At 36.1% G+C, this 20,545-nt stretch overlaps 1 protein-coding gene across 1 annotated transcript; it reads left to right on the top strand.

The window, feature by feature from the left end:
* Window positions 1-13,736: 13,736 nt before the first annotated feature.
* On the top strand, window positions 13,737-14,693 carry LOC145130946 (uncharacterized). The gene has a single exon (XM_079065692.1). The coding sequence runs from the start codon at window positions 13,737-13,739 to the stop codon at window positions 14,691-14,693; it is 957 nt and encodes a 318-aa protein (XP_078921818.1).
* The last annotated feature ends 5,852 nt before the right edge of the window (window positions 14,694-20,545 follow it).

Here is a 20,545-nt window from a genome sequence, read left to right as displayed (position 1 = left end):
TCATTATTGGTTTTGAGCATGCCTTGACTTATTTAATAATAATCGTTATTACTCTTCTTGTAAATGTATTCATGAGATCGTTATAATTATACAACTTTTATGATTAAATAATATATTTCTATTTGTTAGTTTTCAAAATTATAAAGTTTCAAGCGTTTAAGATATAAATTAATAAAATCTAGGGTCTTTTCTAAAACTATAACTTAAACTGGAGGCATAAACTTGTAATATTACATTTCGTTGTTAGATTGATTGGCACACATATATTGACATGATGATTAAATCTTATCAACATGATCATTGAACCATATATTGGCACACATAATGGAACCGCGATTGGCACATATACATTTTTATTTGAATGTGTTAATAAATATCTTTAATGGATAATAATATAAAAAACAATTATAAATGTCTATTTATAATAACATTGTAAAATGTACAAGGTGTAAGTGGTTGTTATATTATAAATATAAGGGAGTTAATCGAAATTTATAAAACATGACGATTACAATTAGTTTATTATTTTAATAATAAACATGTAGGAGCTTCATAGAAATTTATAGTAGTTTATTGCAATCACTCAAAATCATGATATTTTTATACAATTCATTCATGCCCATAAAAAGACCCGTGATAATTTTATGTATAAATATACATGTTTTCTATTGTAATCTAATAATAATAATAATAATAATAATAATAATAATAATAATAATAGTAGGAGACATGAAAATGTTTAAGTAATATATAAAACTTTAAAACGAAGAAGGGCTAAATTATGAATTTTGTCTATACTAGAGGAGTCTAGATGAAAATTTGACAAATGAGAAGTAAAAGTGACTGATTTACTCTACATGCGCAATTCTATGCCAATACTCGAAAAAGTCGTGTATATAGGAGGACCCAACTAAAATTTGGCAAGATAATTAATGACTTACATATGATCACGCCTATGAATAAAGGAATTGATATTTCCTCCGTAAAATCAATTTTGGAGAAAAATCAAATTAAACATTATTTTTTATTTCGTAAAAGTTCACAATCAGGGCCGGCTCAAAGGGGTTCAAGGTGTGTGACCGCAGGCCCCCAACCCCCAAAATAAATAGGGTCTGATTTTTAGCCAAGTTATCTATAGTTATTATCGGATATATATTATCTTAGTCAAAATCTTGAAAGAAATATATATAGTTCAGCTGGCCTAAGTAATACACATGCTTTATTATATCACCATTTGACGAGGGTTCGATTCACACTCTACTTTTTTGTATATATTATTAACTTGTTTTTATTCAAATTCTAGTATTTTGTATATATTAGTAACTCTTGTTTTTTTGGAACTCACACCCTCTTTATTTAGGATGATATTTGGATGAAGTGTTACCATGGTCTCAGACTCCACATCCACCTGCCTAGCCTTATTTGTGTTGCTTTAATTATATTATGTTCGGTATAATTTTATCATGAATTAAAAAAAAATTGAGTTTTTCTTAGTAATGAATTATTTGGTTTAGCTTATGTTTGCTATTTTTATTCAGGATAATATAGTAATTTTTATTTATTTTTCTCTTCCATTTTAGCTTTACCAAACCTTACATATATTATCATTTCAGTCTTATTTAGTAACATTGGCGTCTATAAAAAAAGTTTCTCAAAAACAAAAATTGTTAACGTCATACTTACAGTCCATAATGTCACAATAAAGACTTAATAAATTGACAATAATATCTATTGAAATGATATGTTGAAAAGTATTTATTATGAAGAGTTAGTAACAATTTTGTTTTCAAAAATACTATGAAAGATGTAACTGTATAAGATTGTATATTGTATTATCATTTTTTTTTATTGTTTTTACAAAAACTATCGAATTATTATAGTATTAATAAATTTTGCTTATATAAAAAAAAATATTTAAAGGCCTCCTTTTTTTTGGCATAGGACCCTCAAAATAAAAAAGACGGTTTTATTCAAAATGTATGTCATGAATCGATGAAACATTCAAACATCAATTTTTTATGTTGAACTATTCAAGATCTTGAATGGAAATCAATATAGGCTAAAATTTCTTAGAAACGTACCAGGAATTAAGTCATTATACGAAGTCCCTATCAATTCTCTTTCAAATCTTATTCTATTTTTCTTCACTGTCAAATTTATTATAAAATGTGTTTTTGCCGCATCAATAATCAACCCTTCTGTAAGCAATTGTTCCACTAAAATCTGTATCGGAATAATAGACCTACAAAAAGAAAAAATAGATATAGAAAAATTCTAATGTACAGAGGAAACTTTTTGCATAGTTACATTAACATATATGGTCAAAATACAAAAATCACAATTATTTATCGGGTTAATGACCTAGGAGAATAATAAGATTTTAATTTTGTTCACATTAGGTTTCTAAGGTCTTTTTTTTATATATTACACTAACATGGTTGTTATAAATGTTTAAATGTCGTCCCTCTTATTGTTTAAAATGACGACATTTAAACAGTTATAACATCATGTTGGTGTAATATGTACAAAAAGACCCTATGGACCTAATGTGGACAAAACTTTATTACCCTCCTATGTCATTAACTCTTAGAAGTTTTTAAAATAATTACATAAATGGACCTTACAATTTACAAAAAATCATAAATTTAGTATTTAGTTTTTTTTACATGGATAGTCTTGTGGTTCCAACTTCCAGTTGTATCGTTGCTTGTAATGACTTAAATACCATTTTTAAGATTTTTAGCATTTTATCTAACTCTTTTACAATTTATATTAGTATTTAGTTAGATTTTTTTTTGGAAACGGCAAATATGTGAGGTATCACAACCAATGAATAACAGCAATCATAGCAACACAACCATTATAGTGAATACTTAAGTAAAAATGTTTACATCAGTTTAAAACGTTGTTTGAATTACATTCAATAGCTTTGTATAGTATAAACTTAAAACTCTTATTGCTCCCGTTCCTCGAAAATCCAGCAAGTACCTGTCTACTGATTTCCTGAGAATACAAGCAGTTTAAAAGAGTATCAGCATAAAGCTGGTGAGTTCATAAGCGATGGTTTGCAGTGAAAATCGTTGATGAGTTCGGAAAATATTTGTATAGTTTCAAGAAAATCCGATATTTTCCTTAGTGAAAATGTAGTGTTATCAGTTCTGTAATAAACCATGAATATCTGTATGTTTCCAAGAAAATCCGATATTTTCTTTAGTGAAAAGGGTAGCGTTATCGATTTCATATAAAACCATGAATGTTCGTTACTGAAAACTGTAGTGATATGCGAAAATACTACCTCATGTGACTAGCTAAAACTAATCATGAAGTGTAAGTATTTTATATATGAACCCATTGCATAATCGGTTCTGTTTGAAAAACCCTGGCTTTAGCCAGAATACGTAGTGTGTATCAGTTCTATTTAGTAAAAGTAGAACTGTTGAAGAGTGTTAAGCTGTAAACTAAAGGTGATTTATACATATTGTGAGTCGTATAACCATGCTTGATATGACTAGAGACCTTTCCAACGTTCTTCAGGCGTCGAGTTAAATGACATTTGTACATCTCAGGCGTGCCCGCCTAACTGTAGCTAGCAGTCCAGATGTGGGATTGTCAGTCCCGAATAGATCTATTCACAAATCTCACGCTCTCCCTCCAGGAGACTCTGGTTATACAGTGGTAGGATTTATCCCTGTACACCTAAGGGTACAGTAGTGAAGTAGCGCCTCACAGTATCGTACAATCTAGTTTACATGTAGTGTAGTAGCGTTCTCCGTAGTGAAAATCCGTATGTATCCCGTATATAGTGATAATTACAGTTATGAAAACCATGATAAAGTAGTGATGTAAACTGTAAACGGTTTCTGTTTCAGCACATATGTTTAGTAGTGAAAGTTTCTATACTTGATATGTTTTAGAAAAATCCCAAACTATACCGATTATAGTTTGCATGTATAATGTAGTGAATAGCGAGTCCGGAAAACTATGCAATTTTAGTGAAAACGCCCCTTATGCTCAACACAGTACAAAGGGTTAAAGTATGAGAATTGCATGAGTTTTGAAAACATTTATGTTTAGCTTGTATTCCCCCTCTGAAAACATTAAAAACACGGAAAAATGTAGGGGTATGAACTCACAGTTCTTGTTGTGAAATCGTTGACTGAATGAAGATCCTTGAGTTGTTGCACGTGACACTTAACGAAATCTGGGACTTGATCGAATCGAAGAAAATGAGTTTTCAGCCAAAAGCACCACCAAAAAGGTGTTTACGGTCGAAGAGGGGTTTACGGTTCCTGAAGGCTCGGTGAGTTTACGGCCGTAAACTCAAGAACAGAGTTTACGGTTCTTGAAGGCTTGGACCGTAAACTCAAGAACAGAGTTTACGGTTCTTGAAGGCTTGGACCGTAAACTCAAGAACAGAGTTTATGGTTCTTGAAGGCTTGGACCATAAACTCAAGAACAGAGTTTACGGTTTCTGAAGGCTGACTGTAAACTCAAGAACACTAGAGCTGGATGCTGATTTCGAAGAGACGAAGGGTTCCGACATCGCTGCCTACACCACGAGATTTTGTGATCTGGCTCTCCTCTGTCCGGGAATGGTCACCCCAAAAAGCAAGAAAATCGAAAGGTACATCTGGGGACTGACACAACCAACCAAGGGGAATGTCTTGGCTGCGAGGCCGACCACATTTGAAAGCGCCAAGGATCTGGCACAGACTTTGATCGATCATGGAATCGATCTGGATGAAGTGGCAGCTGTCTCTGAATCACAAAAGGAAAGCGGTGGGAAGAAGAAGAAGTTTGGTAACAAACGAAAGGGTCGGTCTTCGCAGGAGCCCTCCAAGAAACAACAAACAGTGGCAGTTCTTGCTGTTACTGCTCCTGCTGCTGCTCCCACTGCTGTTCCAACCACCCAATCTCCTACCGGTGGTTATGCTGGAAAACTACCCCTGTGCAACAAGTGTAACTTTCACCATCACGGACCCTGCCGTGAGTTGATATGCAACAACTGTGGAAAGAAAGGACACACAGTTCGATACTGCAAGACGCCGGCTCAACCGGCCAACCAGGCTCCGGGAGCGGGCGCTGGTCAAACTTGTTATGGATGTGGAGAGGCTGGGCACTTCAGGAGAAACTGCCCCAAGGCAGCAACTGGGGGCAATACAGGAAGAGTTTTGGTGATGGGCCAGGAGGAAGCAGTTGCTGATCGTACCGTTGTTACAGGTACGTTCCTCCTTGACAACTCTTATGCATGCATTCTCTTCGATTCTGGTGCGGAGAGGAGTTTTGTTAGTCATACATTCAAACATTTAATCAAGTGTGAATCCTAACCTCTAACCGAAACATTTACCGTCGAGATGGCTAACGGAAAGAAGGAGAACACTAACGACATATTCATAGGCTGTACTCTTACTCTAGACAATTATCTGTTTCCCATCGACCTTATGCCTGTGTCCATCAAGAGTTTCGACGTCATTATCGGCATGGACTGGTTAAGCTTCAATCATGCTGATATTCTTTGTTTCGAGAAGGCTATCCGTCTCAATCTTCCCTCTGGTGAAGCCCTCATGATTTACGGAGATAAGCCTAGCTCGAACCTTCGTATCATTTCATGCATCAAAGCTCGGAAGTATCTGCGAAAGGAGTGCCATGCATTTCTAGCTCACGTTATAGACGTGACGCAAGGAGTTAGAGACCTCGAGAGCATCCCCGAAGTCTGTAACTTTCCTGACGTTTTCCCCGAAGATCTCCCAGGAATCCCTCCCGAGCGCCAAGTCGAGTTTCGTATCGACTTGATCCCCGGAGCTACTCCTGTAGCTAAATCTCCTTACCGTTTAGCACCAGCGGAAATGAAAGAACTATCCAGCCAACTCAATGAGTTGATCAGCAAAGGATTCATAAGGCCGAGTTCCTCACCCTGGGGAGCTCCGATCTTATTTGTGAAAAAGAAATATGGATCCTTTCGGATGTGCATTGACTATCGTGAGCTGAATAAGCTTACTATCAAGAACCGATATCCCTTACCCAGAATCGACGATCTCTTCGACCAACTTCAGGGAGCCAGTTATTTCTCAAAGATAGATCTAAGATCAGGGTACCATCAGTTGCGAGTTCATGAGGATGATGTGCCCAAAACAGCATTCCGAACTCGCTATGGACACTACGAGTTTGTAGTAATGCCCTTTGGTCTAACCAACGCACCGGCAGTATTCATGGACTTGATGAATCGGGTGTGCCGCCCTTCTTAGACAAGTTCGTGATTGTGTTCATCGACGATATACTTGTCTATTCGCGGAGTGAGTATGACCATAAACAACACTTAAGGCAGGTGTTGGAAACATTAAGGGTAGAAAAACTATACGCGAAATTTTCGAAGTGCGAATTCTGGATCAGGAAGGTGAATTTCCTTGGACACGTGATTAGCAAGAAAGGAATACATGTGGACCCTTCCAAGATCAAAGCGATTGAGAATTGGTCTGCACCAAAGACACCCACAGAAATCCGGCAATTCTTGGGTCTCGCGGGCTATTATCGCAGGTTCATCCAGAACTTCTCCAGAATCGCTAAGCCTTTAACCACCCTGACACAGAAGGGTGTAACCTTCAGTTGGGGAGTCAAGCAAGACACTGCATTTCAAACATTGAAGCAGGCCCTGTGCAGTGCACCTGTCTTGTCCCTGCCCGAAGGGACGGAAGACTTCGTAGTCTATTGTGATGCATCCAATCAGGGCCTAGGCTGTGTGCTCATGCAGAGAGGAAAGGTCATCGCCTATGCCTCGAGGCAGTTGAAAACACACGAAGTCAATTACACAACCCATGATTTAGAATTGGGAGCAGTGGTCTTTGCGTTAAAGATCTGGAGACACTATCTCTATGGAACCAAGTGCACTATCTTCACCGACCATAAGAGCTTGCAACATATTTTCCATCAAAAGGAGTTAAACATGAGACAACGGCGATGGGTAGAGTTACTCAGTGACTACGAGTGCGAAATTCGCTATCATCCCGGCAAGGCCAATGTGGTAGCAGACGCCCTCAGCCGAAAGGAGTATTCGGGGCGTAAGGTGAAGGCACTAACAATGACCATCCGTTCCTACCTGTCCGCACAGATCAGAGAGGCTCAGCTCGAAGCCTTAACACCCGAGAACGTGACAGATGAAGCTTTGCGGGGAATGGACAAGGACTTGGAGGTCAAAGGAGACGGAGTGTATTATTTCATGGACCGGATCTGGACCCCAAAGTTCGGCGGGTACATAGAGATCAAACGAACGAAACAAAGTCGCATCCCGATAGTGAAGGTTCGTTGGAATGCCAAGCGGGGACCTGAATTCACTTGGGAGCGCGAAGATAAGATGAAACAGAAGTATCCGTATCTCTTTCCTAATCCATGATTTGTATTTCTGGGTTCGAATTTCGGGACGAAATTCCCTCTAACGGGGGGATGATGTGACAACCCGAAACTTTTCCCGTTTCCGTTTCGTGATTTCCATTAATAAAATTTCGAATTCATTAACTTTTCCGTCAAACTTTTTGGTTTAGAAAATAATCTAGTTATATTTAATTAAATTATTTACGAGTCGGAACCAAAAATCGCACGGAAACCCGATTATTTCGAAAAATCAAGCATTTGCGGTCTAAATGAGATTACGACCGTAAACGTGTTTACGGCCGTAAACTCGTTTACGACCGTAAACCTGTTTACGGTTAGTAACGAGTGGACCCCCCACCTCACCCCTATAAATACGATGCCTCCACATTCATTAGAACATTTCCGGCCAAAAAATCTCTCCTTCTCTCTCTAAGAACCTTAACCGTAAACACTCAAAACGCCTTCAAATTTCGGAAATCATCGAGAAAACCACGTTTGGGTCGCTTTGGAACGTCTCAGGGCACTCGTCTCTTCGAAATCAGCATCCAGCTCTAGTGTTCTTGAGTTTACGGTCAGCCTTCAGAAACCGTAAACTCTGTTCTTGAGTTTACGGTCCAAGCCTTCAAGAACCATAAACTCTGTTCTTGAGTTTACGGTCCAAGCCTTCAAGAACCGTAAACTTTGTTCTTGAGTTTACGGTCCAAGCCTTCAAGAACCGTAAACTCTGTTCTTGAGTTTACGGCCGTAAACTCACCGAGCCTTCAGGAACCGTAAACCCCTCTTCGACCGTAAACACCTTTTTGGTGGTGCTTTTGGCTGAAAACTCATTTTCTTCGATTCGATCAAGTCCCGGATTTCGTTAAGTGTCACGTGCAACAACTCAAGGATCTTCATTCAGTCAACGATTTCACAACAAGAACTGTGAGTTCATACCCCTACATTTTTCCGTGTTTTTAATGTTTTCAGGGGGGAATACAAGCTAAACATAAATGTTTTCAAAACTCATGCAATTCTCATACTTTAACCCTTTGTACTGTGTTGAGCATAAGGGGCGTTTTCACTAAAATTGCATAGTTTTCCGGACTCGCTATTCACTACATTATACATGCAAACTATAATCGGTATAGTTTGGGATTTTTCTAAAACATATCAAGTATAGAAACTTTCACTACTAAACATATGTGCTGAAACAGAAACCGTTTACAGTTTACATCACTACTTTATCATGGTTTTCATAACTGTAATTATCACTATATACGGGATACATACGGATTTTCCCTACGGAGAACGCTACTACACTACATGTAAACTAGATTGTACGATACTGTGAGGCGCTACTTCACTATTGTACCCTTAGGTGTACAGGGATAAATCCTACCACTGTATAACCAGAGTCTCCTGGAGGGAGAGCTTGAGATTTGTGAATAGATCTATTCGGGACTGACAATCCCACATCTGGACTGCTAGCTACAGTTAGGCGGGCACGCCTGAGATGTACAAATGTCATTTAACTCGACGCCTGAAGAACGTTGGAAAGGTCTCTAGTCATATCAAGCATGGTTATACGACTCACAATATGTATAAATCACCTTTAGTTTACAGCTTAACACTCTTCAACAGTTCTACTTTTACTAAATAGAACTGATACACACTACGTATTCTGGCTAAAGCCAGGGTTTTTCAAACAGAACCGATTATGCAATGGGTTCACATATAAAATACTTACACTTCATGATTAGTTTTAGCTAGTCACATGAGGTAGTATTTTCGCATATCACTACAGTTTTCAGTAACGAACATTCATGGTTTTATACGAAATCGATAACGCTACCCTTTTCACTAAAGAAAATATCGGATTTTCTTGGAAACATACAGATATTCATGGTTTATTACAGAAATGATAACACTACATTTTCACTAAGGAAAATATCGGATTTTCTTGAAACTATACAAATATTTTCCGAACTCATCAACGATTTTCACTGCAAACCATCGCTTATGAACTCACCAGCTTTATGCTGATACTCTTTTAAACTGCTTGTATTCTCAGGAAATCAGTAGACAGGTACTTGCTGGATTTTCGAGGAACGGGAGCAATAAGAGTTTTAAGTTTATACTATACAAAGCTATTGAATGTAATTCAAACAACGTTTTAAACTGATGTAAACATTTTTACTTAAGTATTCACTGTAATGGTTGTGTTGCTATGATTGCTGTTATTTATTGGTTGTGATGCTATACATGACGTCCTCCGCCCCAGAACGCTTCCGCCATCGGTTTCGGGGTGTGACAAAATATATTATAAAGAGAATCACCTCACCTAGCAAGTAACTAGATGAGGGACCCAAAGCAACATACAAATGAGTTTAGGCCATTACAAGCCGATAAAAGGCGACACTAACCACTCGTCCCAATTACAAATTACATTTTTACCCCTGTGTTTTAGCCAATAAAAGACGATAGTCTTAATACATTCAGTACCTTGTAGCAATCAAATTCCTTCCTGTTGAAATAGTCGTTTGCTCCTGAACCGCCATAAATTCCATAACATTTTGTAACATATAATAGCTAGCCGTTTCCTTTTCAGGCGTCTATAGCATGAAGAAGATCACCGGTATCCCTTATTAAGTTTTGATCAAGCCTTACTCCACACCAGCTCATGACATTGTTCCTGATTCTGGACGCAAACGGCCAGTCGATGAGAACATGTTCTGCACTTTCCTGTTGTCCAATACACGAGCTACACAACAGTGAATTGACCTTTATACCCCTTGTCTCCAGAGCAATAGCTTCAGGTATTCTACCTTGTGCAGCTCTCCAAACGAAACATAACACCTTGATTGGGTCCGCCTTACTCTAATGTATTGTCTTAGGTCCCGTAGTGGTGATAAGATGTTTGTCAATAATCTTTCTAACTGATCTAACAGTGTACGTGCCATCACTCCTTAGCTTACATCTACAGTGGTCAGCTCCATGAACTAGGCGAACACCCGAAATGTCATTAGTGAGCGCTCGGACGGTTGGCCCTAATCCAAAATCGGGGGGTGAGACTTCCAATTCCATGTGATAGTTGCTCCTGAAATTCTGTCAGCGACTGGACACTTTTTTCTGGATTCCAACTCAAATAGGGAAGGGTATTTGGCTTTTAAGTTCACTAAATCCAACCATGAGTCGTACCAGAATAAGGTTTCGTTTCCTGCTTCCACCACCAACTTGAATATATCGTGAACTCCCAATCTATGCTTCAACAATTCCTTTTTAATTCCTCCAATGGTACTCCATACCCCACTACCATTTTGTCTAGATAAGTAATCGAATGGCTTATTTGACAAGTTGTGTAGACCGTGGATTACCCGAGCCCATAGAGAGTACTTCTCTTTTTTTAAACGCCACCACCATTTCACGAGTAACCCAATGTTTAAGGCTTGTATAGAGCCAACACCCAGTCCGTCGTCACTTTTAGCTGCTAGGACTTTATCCCATGCCACCCAATGTATTTTCTTTCTTTCGTCGCACCCACCCCATAGAAATGTTCTTCTAATTTTCTCCATCTCGTCTAATACACCCTTCGGGGCCTTGAACAATGATAAGTAGTAGGTGGGTAGATTACCAAGAGCTTACTTTATTAACGTTAATCTACCCCCAAACGAGAGGGTTTTGGCCTTCCAGAGAGATAGTTTGGAATGGAATTTCTTAAGTATGGGCCTCCAATTTTTTATAAGATTCATGTTGGCTTCTACTGGGACTCTAAGGTAGTCAAAGGGGAGAACTCCAGCTTCACACCCCAATAAGCTTTCCCAATTCGCTGTTTCTTTCAAGGTGGCGCCAATACCGAAAACTCTTGATTTATGAAAGTTTACCTTGAGGCCCGAAGATATGTGAAAACACCTTAAAATTCGTGCAAGGTTTTTGAGATTAGCTCGAGACCACTCACCAATAAACAACGCATCGTCCACGTAGAATAAGTGAGATAGCCTTGGTCCGTATCCGGGAATTTGTATCCCTTTAAAGATCTCTTTATCTCAAGCAGATTTGAGAGCTACGTTTAAGCCCTCCATAGTGATAATAAATAAGTATGGTGAAAGAGGATTCCCTTGCCTAATCCCTTTAGAAATAGAGAATTCTTTCGTTGGAGCGCCATTGATGATAACTGACGCTCTAGACGATTTTAAACAACCCTGAATCCACATCCTCCATTTGTTCCCAAACCCCATATGTGCAAGAATCGAATCTAAGTATTCCCAATTCAACAAATCGAATGCTTTTTCGAAATCTACCTTGAAGAGAAGGACTTTTTTCCTAAACCGCTTTGCCCATGAACAGATCTCATTAATCATAAGGGGGTCGTTAAGTATACAACGTCCTTCCACATATGCCGGCTGAACATCATCAATTACCCCACCAATGACTGTCTTCATGCGAGTGGATAGTAGCTTGCTTATGATCTTACTTAAGCATCCAATAAGACTTATTGCACGGAAGTCATTCAATGAAAGCGGGTCTTTGACTTTAGGAGAAAGCATAATGAAAGAAGAGTTGCACGTACGAGATAACGAACCAAACTCTTCGAAATACCTCACAAAATTCATCACATCGTATTTAATGATGTCCCAAAATTTTTTAAAAAACTTAAAGGAATAGCCATCGGGTCCTGGGGCTTTTTCACTTCTGCATTGCCAAATTGCATCTTTAACCTCCTTTAAAATTAAGGGAGATTCGATTCTAATGGCATCCATCATTGAGATTGTTTTGAACCTCGAGTTGATGAGTTTAGGTCTGGAGAGGTGATCTTCCTTGAATTTCCTTTCGTAGAATTTGAATACTTCCTCTTTAATCTCGTTGAGCTCAGTAGTCCAACGACCGTTGATCATGAGGCCATGCAAACGATTCCTCCTATTCTTGTTGTTGATGTAACCATGGAAAAACTTAGTATTTTCATCCCCATCAACAATCCATTTAATTTTGGCTTTCTGTTTTAGGTCCATGGTCTTCAATCGTTCCAACTCTGTTATCTTTTTAATCCCATTGTTCCAATTGTTCACCTCCTCAGTAGTGAGAGGTCTGAATTCGGCAAGCTTCTCAAGTTCATTGACCATATTCTTTGTATCACTTAACTATTTCATTTCTTTCAGGCCCTCTATTTTTCTCCACTTCTTAATCGATTCTTCTAAAAATCTGAGTTTGACAGCCAGATAAGCATCTAGAGTGCCATAACCCATAAACCGGTTCCATGTGTCAATTACCACCTGATCAAAACCCTCTCTTAATAACAAGGAGTTGAATAGTTTGAACGGGATTGGTCCAAAGTCGGTAACAACAGACAGCAATGTGGTGGGGCTATGATCAGACAACTCCCGCGGGTGGGCCTTCACTGCACTAAGGGGAAAAGAAGTAAGGCATCATTTCATCTTCTTATTTTAGTCGCTTATTCACCACAACCAACAGTTTCAATTGAAAGGTTGCATAACAATTTTTTGTCATTTTAGCAAAAAAAAAAAAAAAAAAAAAAAAAAAAAACTAATAATAATCAAAGTCTTAATGATTAAGGCTATGTTTGGGTCACCACAGCTAGCTGATAAGCTAATTAAGTTTTCGATCTGATCTTTTTTAAGTTGTCATGTTAGGCAAACCAAAAATAGTTTATAAGCTAACGTTTTAAAAAGTTACTTAGACTAGTTTCTTAAGAGTTTTTTTTTTTTTTTTTTTTTTAATTTTCCAAATATATCCCTTAAAAAATTATAGAAAACATTTTTTTAAAATGTCCTTTTATGTCATTATATAAATTTCAAACATATTTTTTAAATGCCCTTTTATGTCATTATATAAGGTTTCCTCTCACCTAAAGAATGGATCAGAGAACGACGGCCTACGCATTGCAGCGACAACATTTCGCCCTATACCGAAAGATATTAGTTCATTGATCAACTACCACTTGATCCCCTAGGTAAAGGAATTTCTCTAAGGTAGGCATCAGAGCATAAGTAATTCACTCGAAAGGAGAAGGGCGTCAAGCAGCCCCAACTCTAGCTCCGTAGAGCAGGAGAATGCTCAGGTCCGTCTACCTAAAAATCTTGACCCAATCATTGCGGGTATCCTTGAGGAGGGCCGAAAAAATAAGCTTTGTGACCGATTTGTATAATTTCAAACATATTTTTTAAATGCCCTTTTATGTCATTATATAAATTTGAGATAGACTAGTGGCTCATATTAAGAGGATAACTTATAATTCCTTCCTGAATCAAACCATCACAAACTGTGAAATGTTAGTTTCCCGTTATTTCTTTTACTAAATCTTGAAACGCGTTTTTTTTTCTCTATAAAGTTGATAGACTTGCCTGATCTTTTGTCACTGAAAACTCTTTAGACTACAGATGGAATCCAAAAAGATTTTTCTTCAGTTCCTAGAATTCTTGAAGAAATGGATCGTGATTATGTCGAAAAATAGCAAACTAATGGCCATTGTAACCTCGATCTACATCATCATCGCGTCTCTTTTCTCCGTCTTGAACATCTCTACAGTCAAACCAATGATATTTGATGTTGTCACAAAATCTATGATGCTACCTTCTCAAGATCCACAAGGCCCTGTTTTTGCACAAGTTCAAAATACGATGCAGAAAGAGTTCAAAATATTCTTAGGCACCGAACTAGCTTTCATTGTAGGCCTATTCATCACGTCTCTTATTGCCCAAAATGCAATTATTTTGCTAATTGGAGCTGCTCACAAGGACGAGAAAATATCTCATATAGATCTGATCTTAAGGATGCCACAACCATTAAAAAGGACCTTCATCACTTCTTTTCATGTAACACTTCTCAGAATTGGCTTTCTCTACATTGGTTTCTTTTTCGTAATGGTTCTTATCATAGTGACTTCTGGGAACAAGATTGTATCAAAACTGATACTATGGGCGCTCGTGGTTCTTGTTGTGAGCATGTATCTATATTTTTCAGTTGTTTGGGTTCTATCCATGGTGGTTTCCGTGCTAGAAGAGTGTTCTGGAATTGAGGCGTTAGGAAGAGCTGGGAGGCTTGTTAAAGGCATGAAGTTAAAAGGGTTTCTTCTGAACTTTCTGTTGGATCTTCTATCATATGTTTTCTTTCATTTCTTCTCGAGGATGATGATGGTTAAACAGCCCGCATTGACTCAGGCGATCTTGCTTTTTTTTCTGGTGGGTTTTATCTGTTCGATAACCATGTTCAAGTTTCAGGCATACACAGTTTTATACTTCGAGTGCAAGAAGAATCATGGTGAAGAGATTGAGCTACATGGGAGCGTTGAATATAGTAAAATACCAAGAGTACCCCTTGGTGAAGAACTACTATAAGATTTACTGATGTGTTGTATGTTTCCAGACCACATAATCGTCTGTTGTGATCATGTATTGAAATATTCTAGCTAGCATCCTTATTTTGCTACTTGTATAAAATGGCAATGTTTATGAGAAATGAATACAAGGTAAGCTGGTATAAAATTAATGTCCAAGATGAAAACTCACTAGCATAAGTTTATCACACTAGAAAGTACAATTTCTATCAAGATTCTATTCCCAATGGAATATGCAATGCCTTTTCAGGCGCTTATGCATCCCAGTAACTAAAATGAGTAATTCTAAAGGCACAAATTCAATTCCAAATACATGAATGAGTTGATTGAATGATATATATCATTTACTAAACTTAGCCATTTTTAATATATTATATTAAATTTGTCTCTTAAACTAATTATATATATATATATATATATATATATATATATATATATAGATCAATTTAGAAGCCCCTTATGGAACAGTTCCTGCATGTGATTAGCTGTTTTTTTTTTCTTTTCTACTTTATTTTTTGTTATTTATTCATATTTTTATTGTTGGTGGATTACACGTGTAAATAACTGTGGAAATACGTGTCCGACCCTTCTTCTCCACCGTTTTGTTCTCCAACATGCCTGCACAAGTATCATCCTCTTTATTTTTCTCTTTACATCACCGCTTTAAGGGGGTGTTTGGGATTCCTTTTCAAGGGGAAAAGTCCTTTTTGTAAAAGACTTTTTGTAAAAGACATTTTTCCAAAAGATGTTGTTTAAAAAGTGTTTGAGATTCATTTTCAGGGCTCTTTTTCATTTGTCCAATTTTTGGGTGAAGTATTAACATATACACCAGATGATTGAATATAGTACTTAACTCTTTGTTTTTTGTTATTTATCCATATTTTTATTGTTGGTGGATTACACGTGTAAATAACTGTGGAAATAACTGTCCGACCCTTCTTCTCCACCGTTTTGTTCTCCAATAACATGCCTGCACAAGTACCATCCTCTTTATTTCTCTTTACATCACCACTTTAAGGGGGTGTTTGAGATTCCTTTTCAAGGGGAAAAGTCCTTTTTGTAAAAGACATTTTTCCAAAAGATGTTGTTTAAAAAGTGTTTGGGATTCATTTTCAGGGCTCTTTTTCATTTGTCCGATTTTTGGGTGAAGTATTAACATATACACCAGATGATTGAATATAGTACTTAACTCTTTGTTTTTTGTTATTTATCCATATTTTTATTGTTGGTGGATTACACGTGTAAATAACTGTGGAAATAACCTCCCGACCCTTCTTCTCCACCGTTTTGTTCTCCAATAACATGCCTACACAAGTACCATCCTCTTTATTTCTCTTTACATCACCGCTTTAAGGGGGTGTTTGAGATTCCTTTTCAAGGGGAAAAGCCCTTTTTGTAAAAGACATTTTTCCAAAAGATGTTGTTTAAAAAGTGTTTGGGATTCCTTTTCAGGGCTCTTTTTCGTTTGTCCGATTTTTGGGTGAAGTATTAACATATACACCAGATGATTGAATATAGTACTTAACTCTTTGTTTTTTGTTATTTATCCATATTTTTATTGTTGGTGGATTAAACGTGTAAATAACTGTGGAAATAACCCTTCTTCTCCACCGTTTTGTTCTCCAATAACATGTCTGCACAAGTACCATCCTCTTTATTTCTCTTTACATCACCGCTTTAAGGGGGTGTTTGGATTCCTTTTCAAGGGGAAAAGTCCTTTTTGTAAAAGACATTTTTCCAAAAGATGTTTAAAAAATGTTTGGGATTCCTTTTCAGGGCTCTTTTTCATTTGTCCGATTTTTGGGTGAAGTATTAACATATACACCAGATGATTGAATATAGTACATAACTCTTTGTTTTTTGTTATTTATCCATATTTTTATTGTTGGTGGATTACACGTGTAAATAACTGTGGAAATAACTGTCCGACCCTTCTTCTCCACCGTTTTGTTCTCCAATAACATGCCTGCACAAGTACCATCCTCTTTATTTCTCTTTACATCACCACTTTAAGGGGGTGTTTGAGATTCCTTTTCAAGGGGAAAAGTCCTTTTTGTAAAAGACTTTTTGTAAAAGACATTTTTCCAAAAGATGTTGTTTAAAAAGTGTTTGGGATTCCTTTTGAGGACTCTTTTTCATTTGTCCGATTTTTGGGTGAAGTATTAACATATACACCACATGATTGAATATACTACTAAACTCTTTGTTTTTTGTTATTTATCCATATTTTTATTGTTGGTGGATTACACGTGTAAATAACTGTGGAAATAACTGTCCGACCCTTCTTCTCCACCGTTTTGTTCTCCAAGAACATGCCTGCACAAGTACCATCCTCTTTACTTCTCTTTATATCACCGCTTTAAGGGGGTGTTTGGGATTCCTTTTCAAGGGGAAAAGTCCTTTTTGTAAAAGGAGTTTTTGTAAAAGACATTTTTCCAAAAGATGTTTAAAAAGTGTTTGGGATTCATTTTGAGGGCTCTTTTTCATTTGTTCGATTTTTGGGTGAAGTATTAACATATACACCAGATGATTGAATATAGTACTTAACTCTTTGTTTTTTGTTATTTATCCATATTTTTATTGTTGGTGGATTACACGTGTAAATAACTGTGGAAATAACTATCCGACCCTTCTTCTCCACCGTTTTGTTCTCCAATAACATGCCTGCACAAGTACCATCCTCTTTATTTTTCTTTACATCACCGCTTTAAGGGGGTGTTTGGATTCCTTTTCAAGGGGAAAAGTCCTTTTTGTAAAAGGAGTTTTTGTAAAAGACCTTTTTCCAAAAGATGTTGTTTAAAAAGTGTTTGGGATTCCTTTTGAGGGTTCTTTTTCATTTGTCCGATTTTTGGGTGAAGTATTAACATATACACCAATGATTGAATATAGTACTTAACTCTAGAAGTTGAAGTGATGCAGGGTCTGATTTGGCGTAGATTACTTACATCAACCCACTAGAAGAAGAACTGGTTTGCTCATCACTCTTTCATTCATGTTTTAATTATGTTTCTCATGCACCGGGTTTTCTTCTCTTTGTCTAATTTTTATAGGAATTTGAAAGTATTTTTGATGCACACCAACTGCTCGATAAAATGCTTAAACCAAATCTTAGTTCTTCTTTTTTGTTTGCAAACTCCATAAAATTTTCCAGAGTTGTTGTTTTGATGTTGCATATCTCTCAACAGGTAATCAATTTCATCATCAACATATGGTAAGGTGTTTTTAAATTAAGTCTCCAATAAAAATTTAAAATAGTTTTTTTTCCTACGACAATTGTGTGTTTAGACTAAGTATTTATGAAGTTAACATCCGTGTGGGATATTCGTTGTCTCTATTTCATATTATTCGAATGAAATAGTTATGTTACCCATGAATATTTACATGGGTTTGGACGAATCCATATAATAGTTTTATTGCTTTCATTTGGAAGTTTGACTAAGAGTTGGGTTCAAAGACTATTTACAAATTAAAAAGTTAATGATCGTTAGGTCATTTTGGTATTGAAACAAAATTGAAACTTAGTTATTATCAATTGCAATTGTTTCATTAAGCATTGACATATCATATATCATTTACCCACAACAATAACAACTTGTGTTCTATTAAACAACAAATTCTTTAAAAAAATTGGCATGCCCTAAAGAGTAAGCACAGGTTTGGTTCCATTTTTGATTTTAATTACCATATTTTTATAAAAAGATGTTATAACAGTAAATCAAATAGAAATCCAATTCAATACAAATAGACCAACTACGCTTCTGTTTGGTTATGGTTATTTAGACGATCAGAGGTTTGCAACCCGAAGAAAATATGTAAGTTTATGTAAATATGTATCCTAAAGTTAAAAAATGATTTTGTAAATTTAACATTGTAACATCCCGTTATTTACTGTTTATAAAGTCAACTCTAGTCAAACAAAAGTCAAACAGAGGTCAACTAAAATCCTTTCTATTATTTGGGTTTTGATTAAGGTTGTGATAATAACCTTTATTTGTTAAAATCCTTAAAATATCTATAGTTAAATTTAGAAGGAAAGGCTTGAAAATCCGAGAAACTTCGCAATTATCCCTTCGCCTCGGACCGTAAACACTTCGGGCCGCAAAGAGCTTACGACCGCAAACTCTTCGGACCGTAAACTCCTCACAGGCCATAAACGAGGCTTCGGCCATAAACACTTTGCCGACTTCGGACCGCAAACTCCTCGGCCGTAAACCCTCCCATATATATATATATATATATATATATATATATATATATATATATATATATATATATATATATATATATATATATATATATATATATATATATATATATATATATATATATAGACTTTCTTCATTTTTCCTTCATTTCTCATGCCATACAGTCAAGAACTCTCAAATTCTCTCAAGTATCATCAAGAACACTTCTAATTCTCACCAAATTTGTAAGTGATTCATCCATTTTTAAGTTGATATCCTTCTTGATCTAGTCAAACCCCTTGATTTCATCCATGAAATCATCTCTTTTGCTTAGATCTTCAATAACACCAAGAAACACCAAGAACACATACTAGTTCTTTAAACCGTGAACACCCTCTTCAAGCTTCAAAACGTAAGTAATCTTCCATATACTAGTTATTCTATAGAAGTTCATAACTTACAACATTGAAAACAACCATTTCCCAAGAACATAAAAGTTTACGGCCATGAGCATCTCCCTTGGCCGTAAACTCAAGATCTTCCATGGTCGTGAACATCACTGGCCGTAAACTCCATGGCCTTGAACACCTTGTGTGGCCGAAACTCCTTTAGAATAATCACATGTGATTGTAACACTTAAATTCAAGTGTTTCCTAGTCCCTAAAGTGGTTTCCTATCATAATTAGTTGTTATATACACTAATTATATCCATATATGTATCATTATATGTTTAATAGGATCCGTTGTGTTCAAGACTTCACTTGACACTTAGCATCCTTCACCAATCTTACATTTGAGTAACTTACTGCATGTGAGTTCATACCCCCGTATTTTCATAGTTTTTACTGTTTTAAGAGGGGGGGGGATACAAGTCTAACACAAAGTTTTTGTCTTATAAACAAGTGATTTCAGATATCTTATCAAAATAGATTTCAATTATCATCAAATCAAATGGTTTTTAATGATTGTTTCAAAACGACATCAAGTTACCAAAATGCTTTCCAAAATATCAAACTTCTTTTAAATGTTTTTATAAACTTATATTTTTCCCCAAAAACCGTACTAGTATACATATATTTATATAAATAAGATTTAAAAGATTTAGGACTGATAACCCACTTTGGTTCCTTTTCCTTGTTTGGATGTGGGATTACAAGTATCCGTTGTTTGTCCAAGTGTCATTTAAATTTTACTTATATATATATATATATATATATATATATATATATATATATATATATATATATATATATATATATATATATTTGTATATGTATACAAGTATAAAAGTTTGTTCAATTAGTTTCAATTACCCTTTGTAACATGTTGAGCAAAGGGTCCCATTCATGAATACTCGTTATCAAATTAGAAAGTACATATAAATTATAATAGGTATAATTTATGATTCACAGAACATTAATTCACGATTCAAGCATACTAGAGTACATTGTTTTACAAAAACAAAGGTTTAATTCAAAACTTTTCAAGCGTATACATTCATTCAGATACATGTCAAGAGTACTAATTCAAGAACATACTATCAATCATTTACTTCAGAATGATTGGGTTTTCATAACTGTTATACATGTAACGTTATATGCTTTTATGAGACAAGTAGTTCAGGTTGTTTAATTCATTTTAAACAATACAGTTAAAGTCCTGACATTAT

This window comes from Lactuca virosa, chromosome 8 (genome assembly GCF_052849685.1).
Source record: "Lactuca virosa cultivar CGN04683 chromosome 8, Lactuca_virosa_CGN04683_v6, whole genome shotgun sequence".
Classification (NCBI taxonomy): Eukaryota; Viridiplantae; Streptophyta; class Magnoliopsida; order Asterales; family Asteraceae; genus Lactuca; species Lactuca virosa.
The sequence above is the reverse complement of the archived record's forward strand: the minus strand, read 5'-3'. Positions and strand labels throughout refer to the sequence as shown.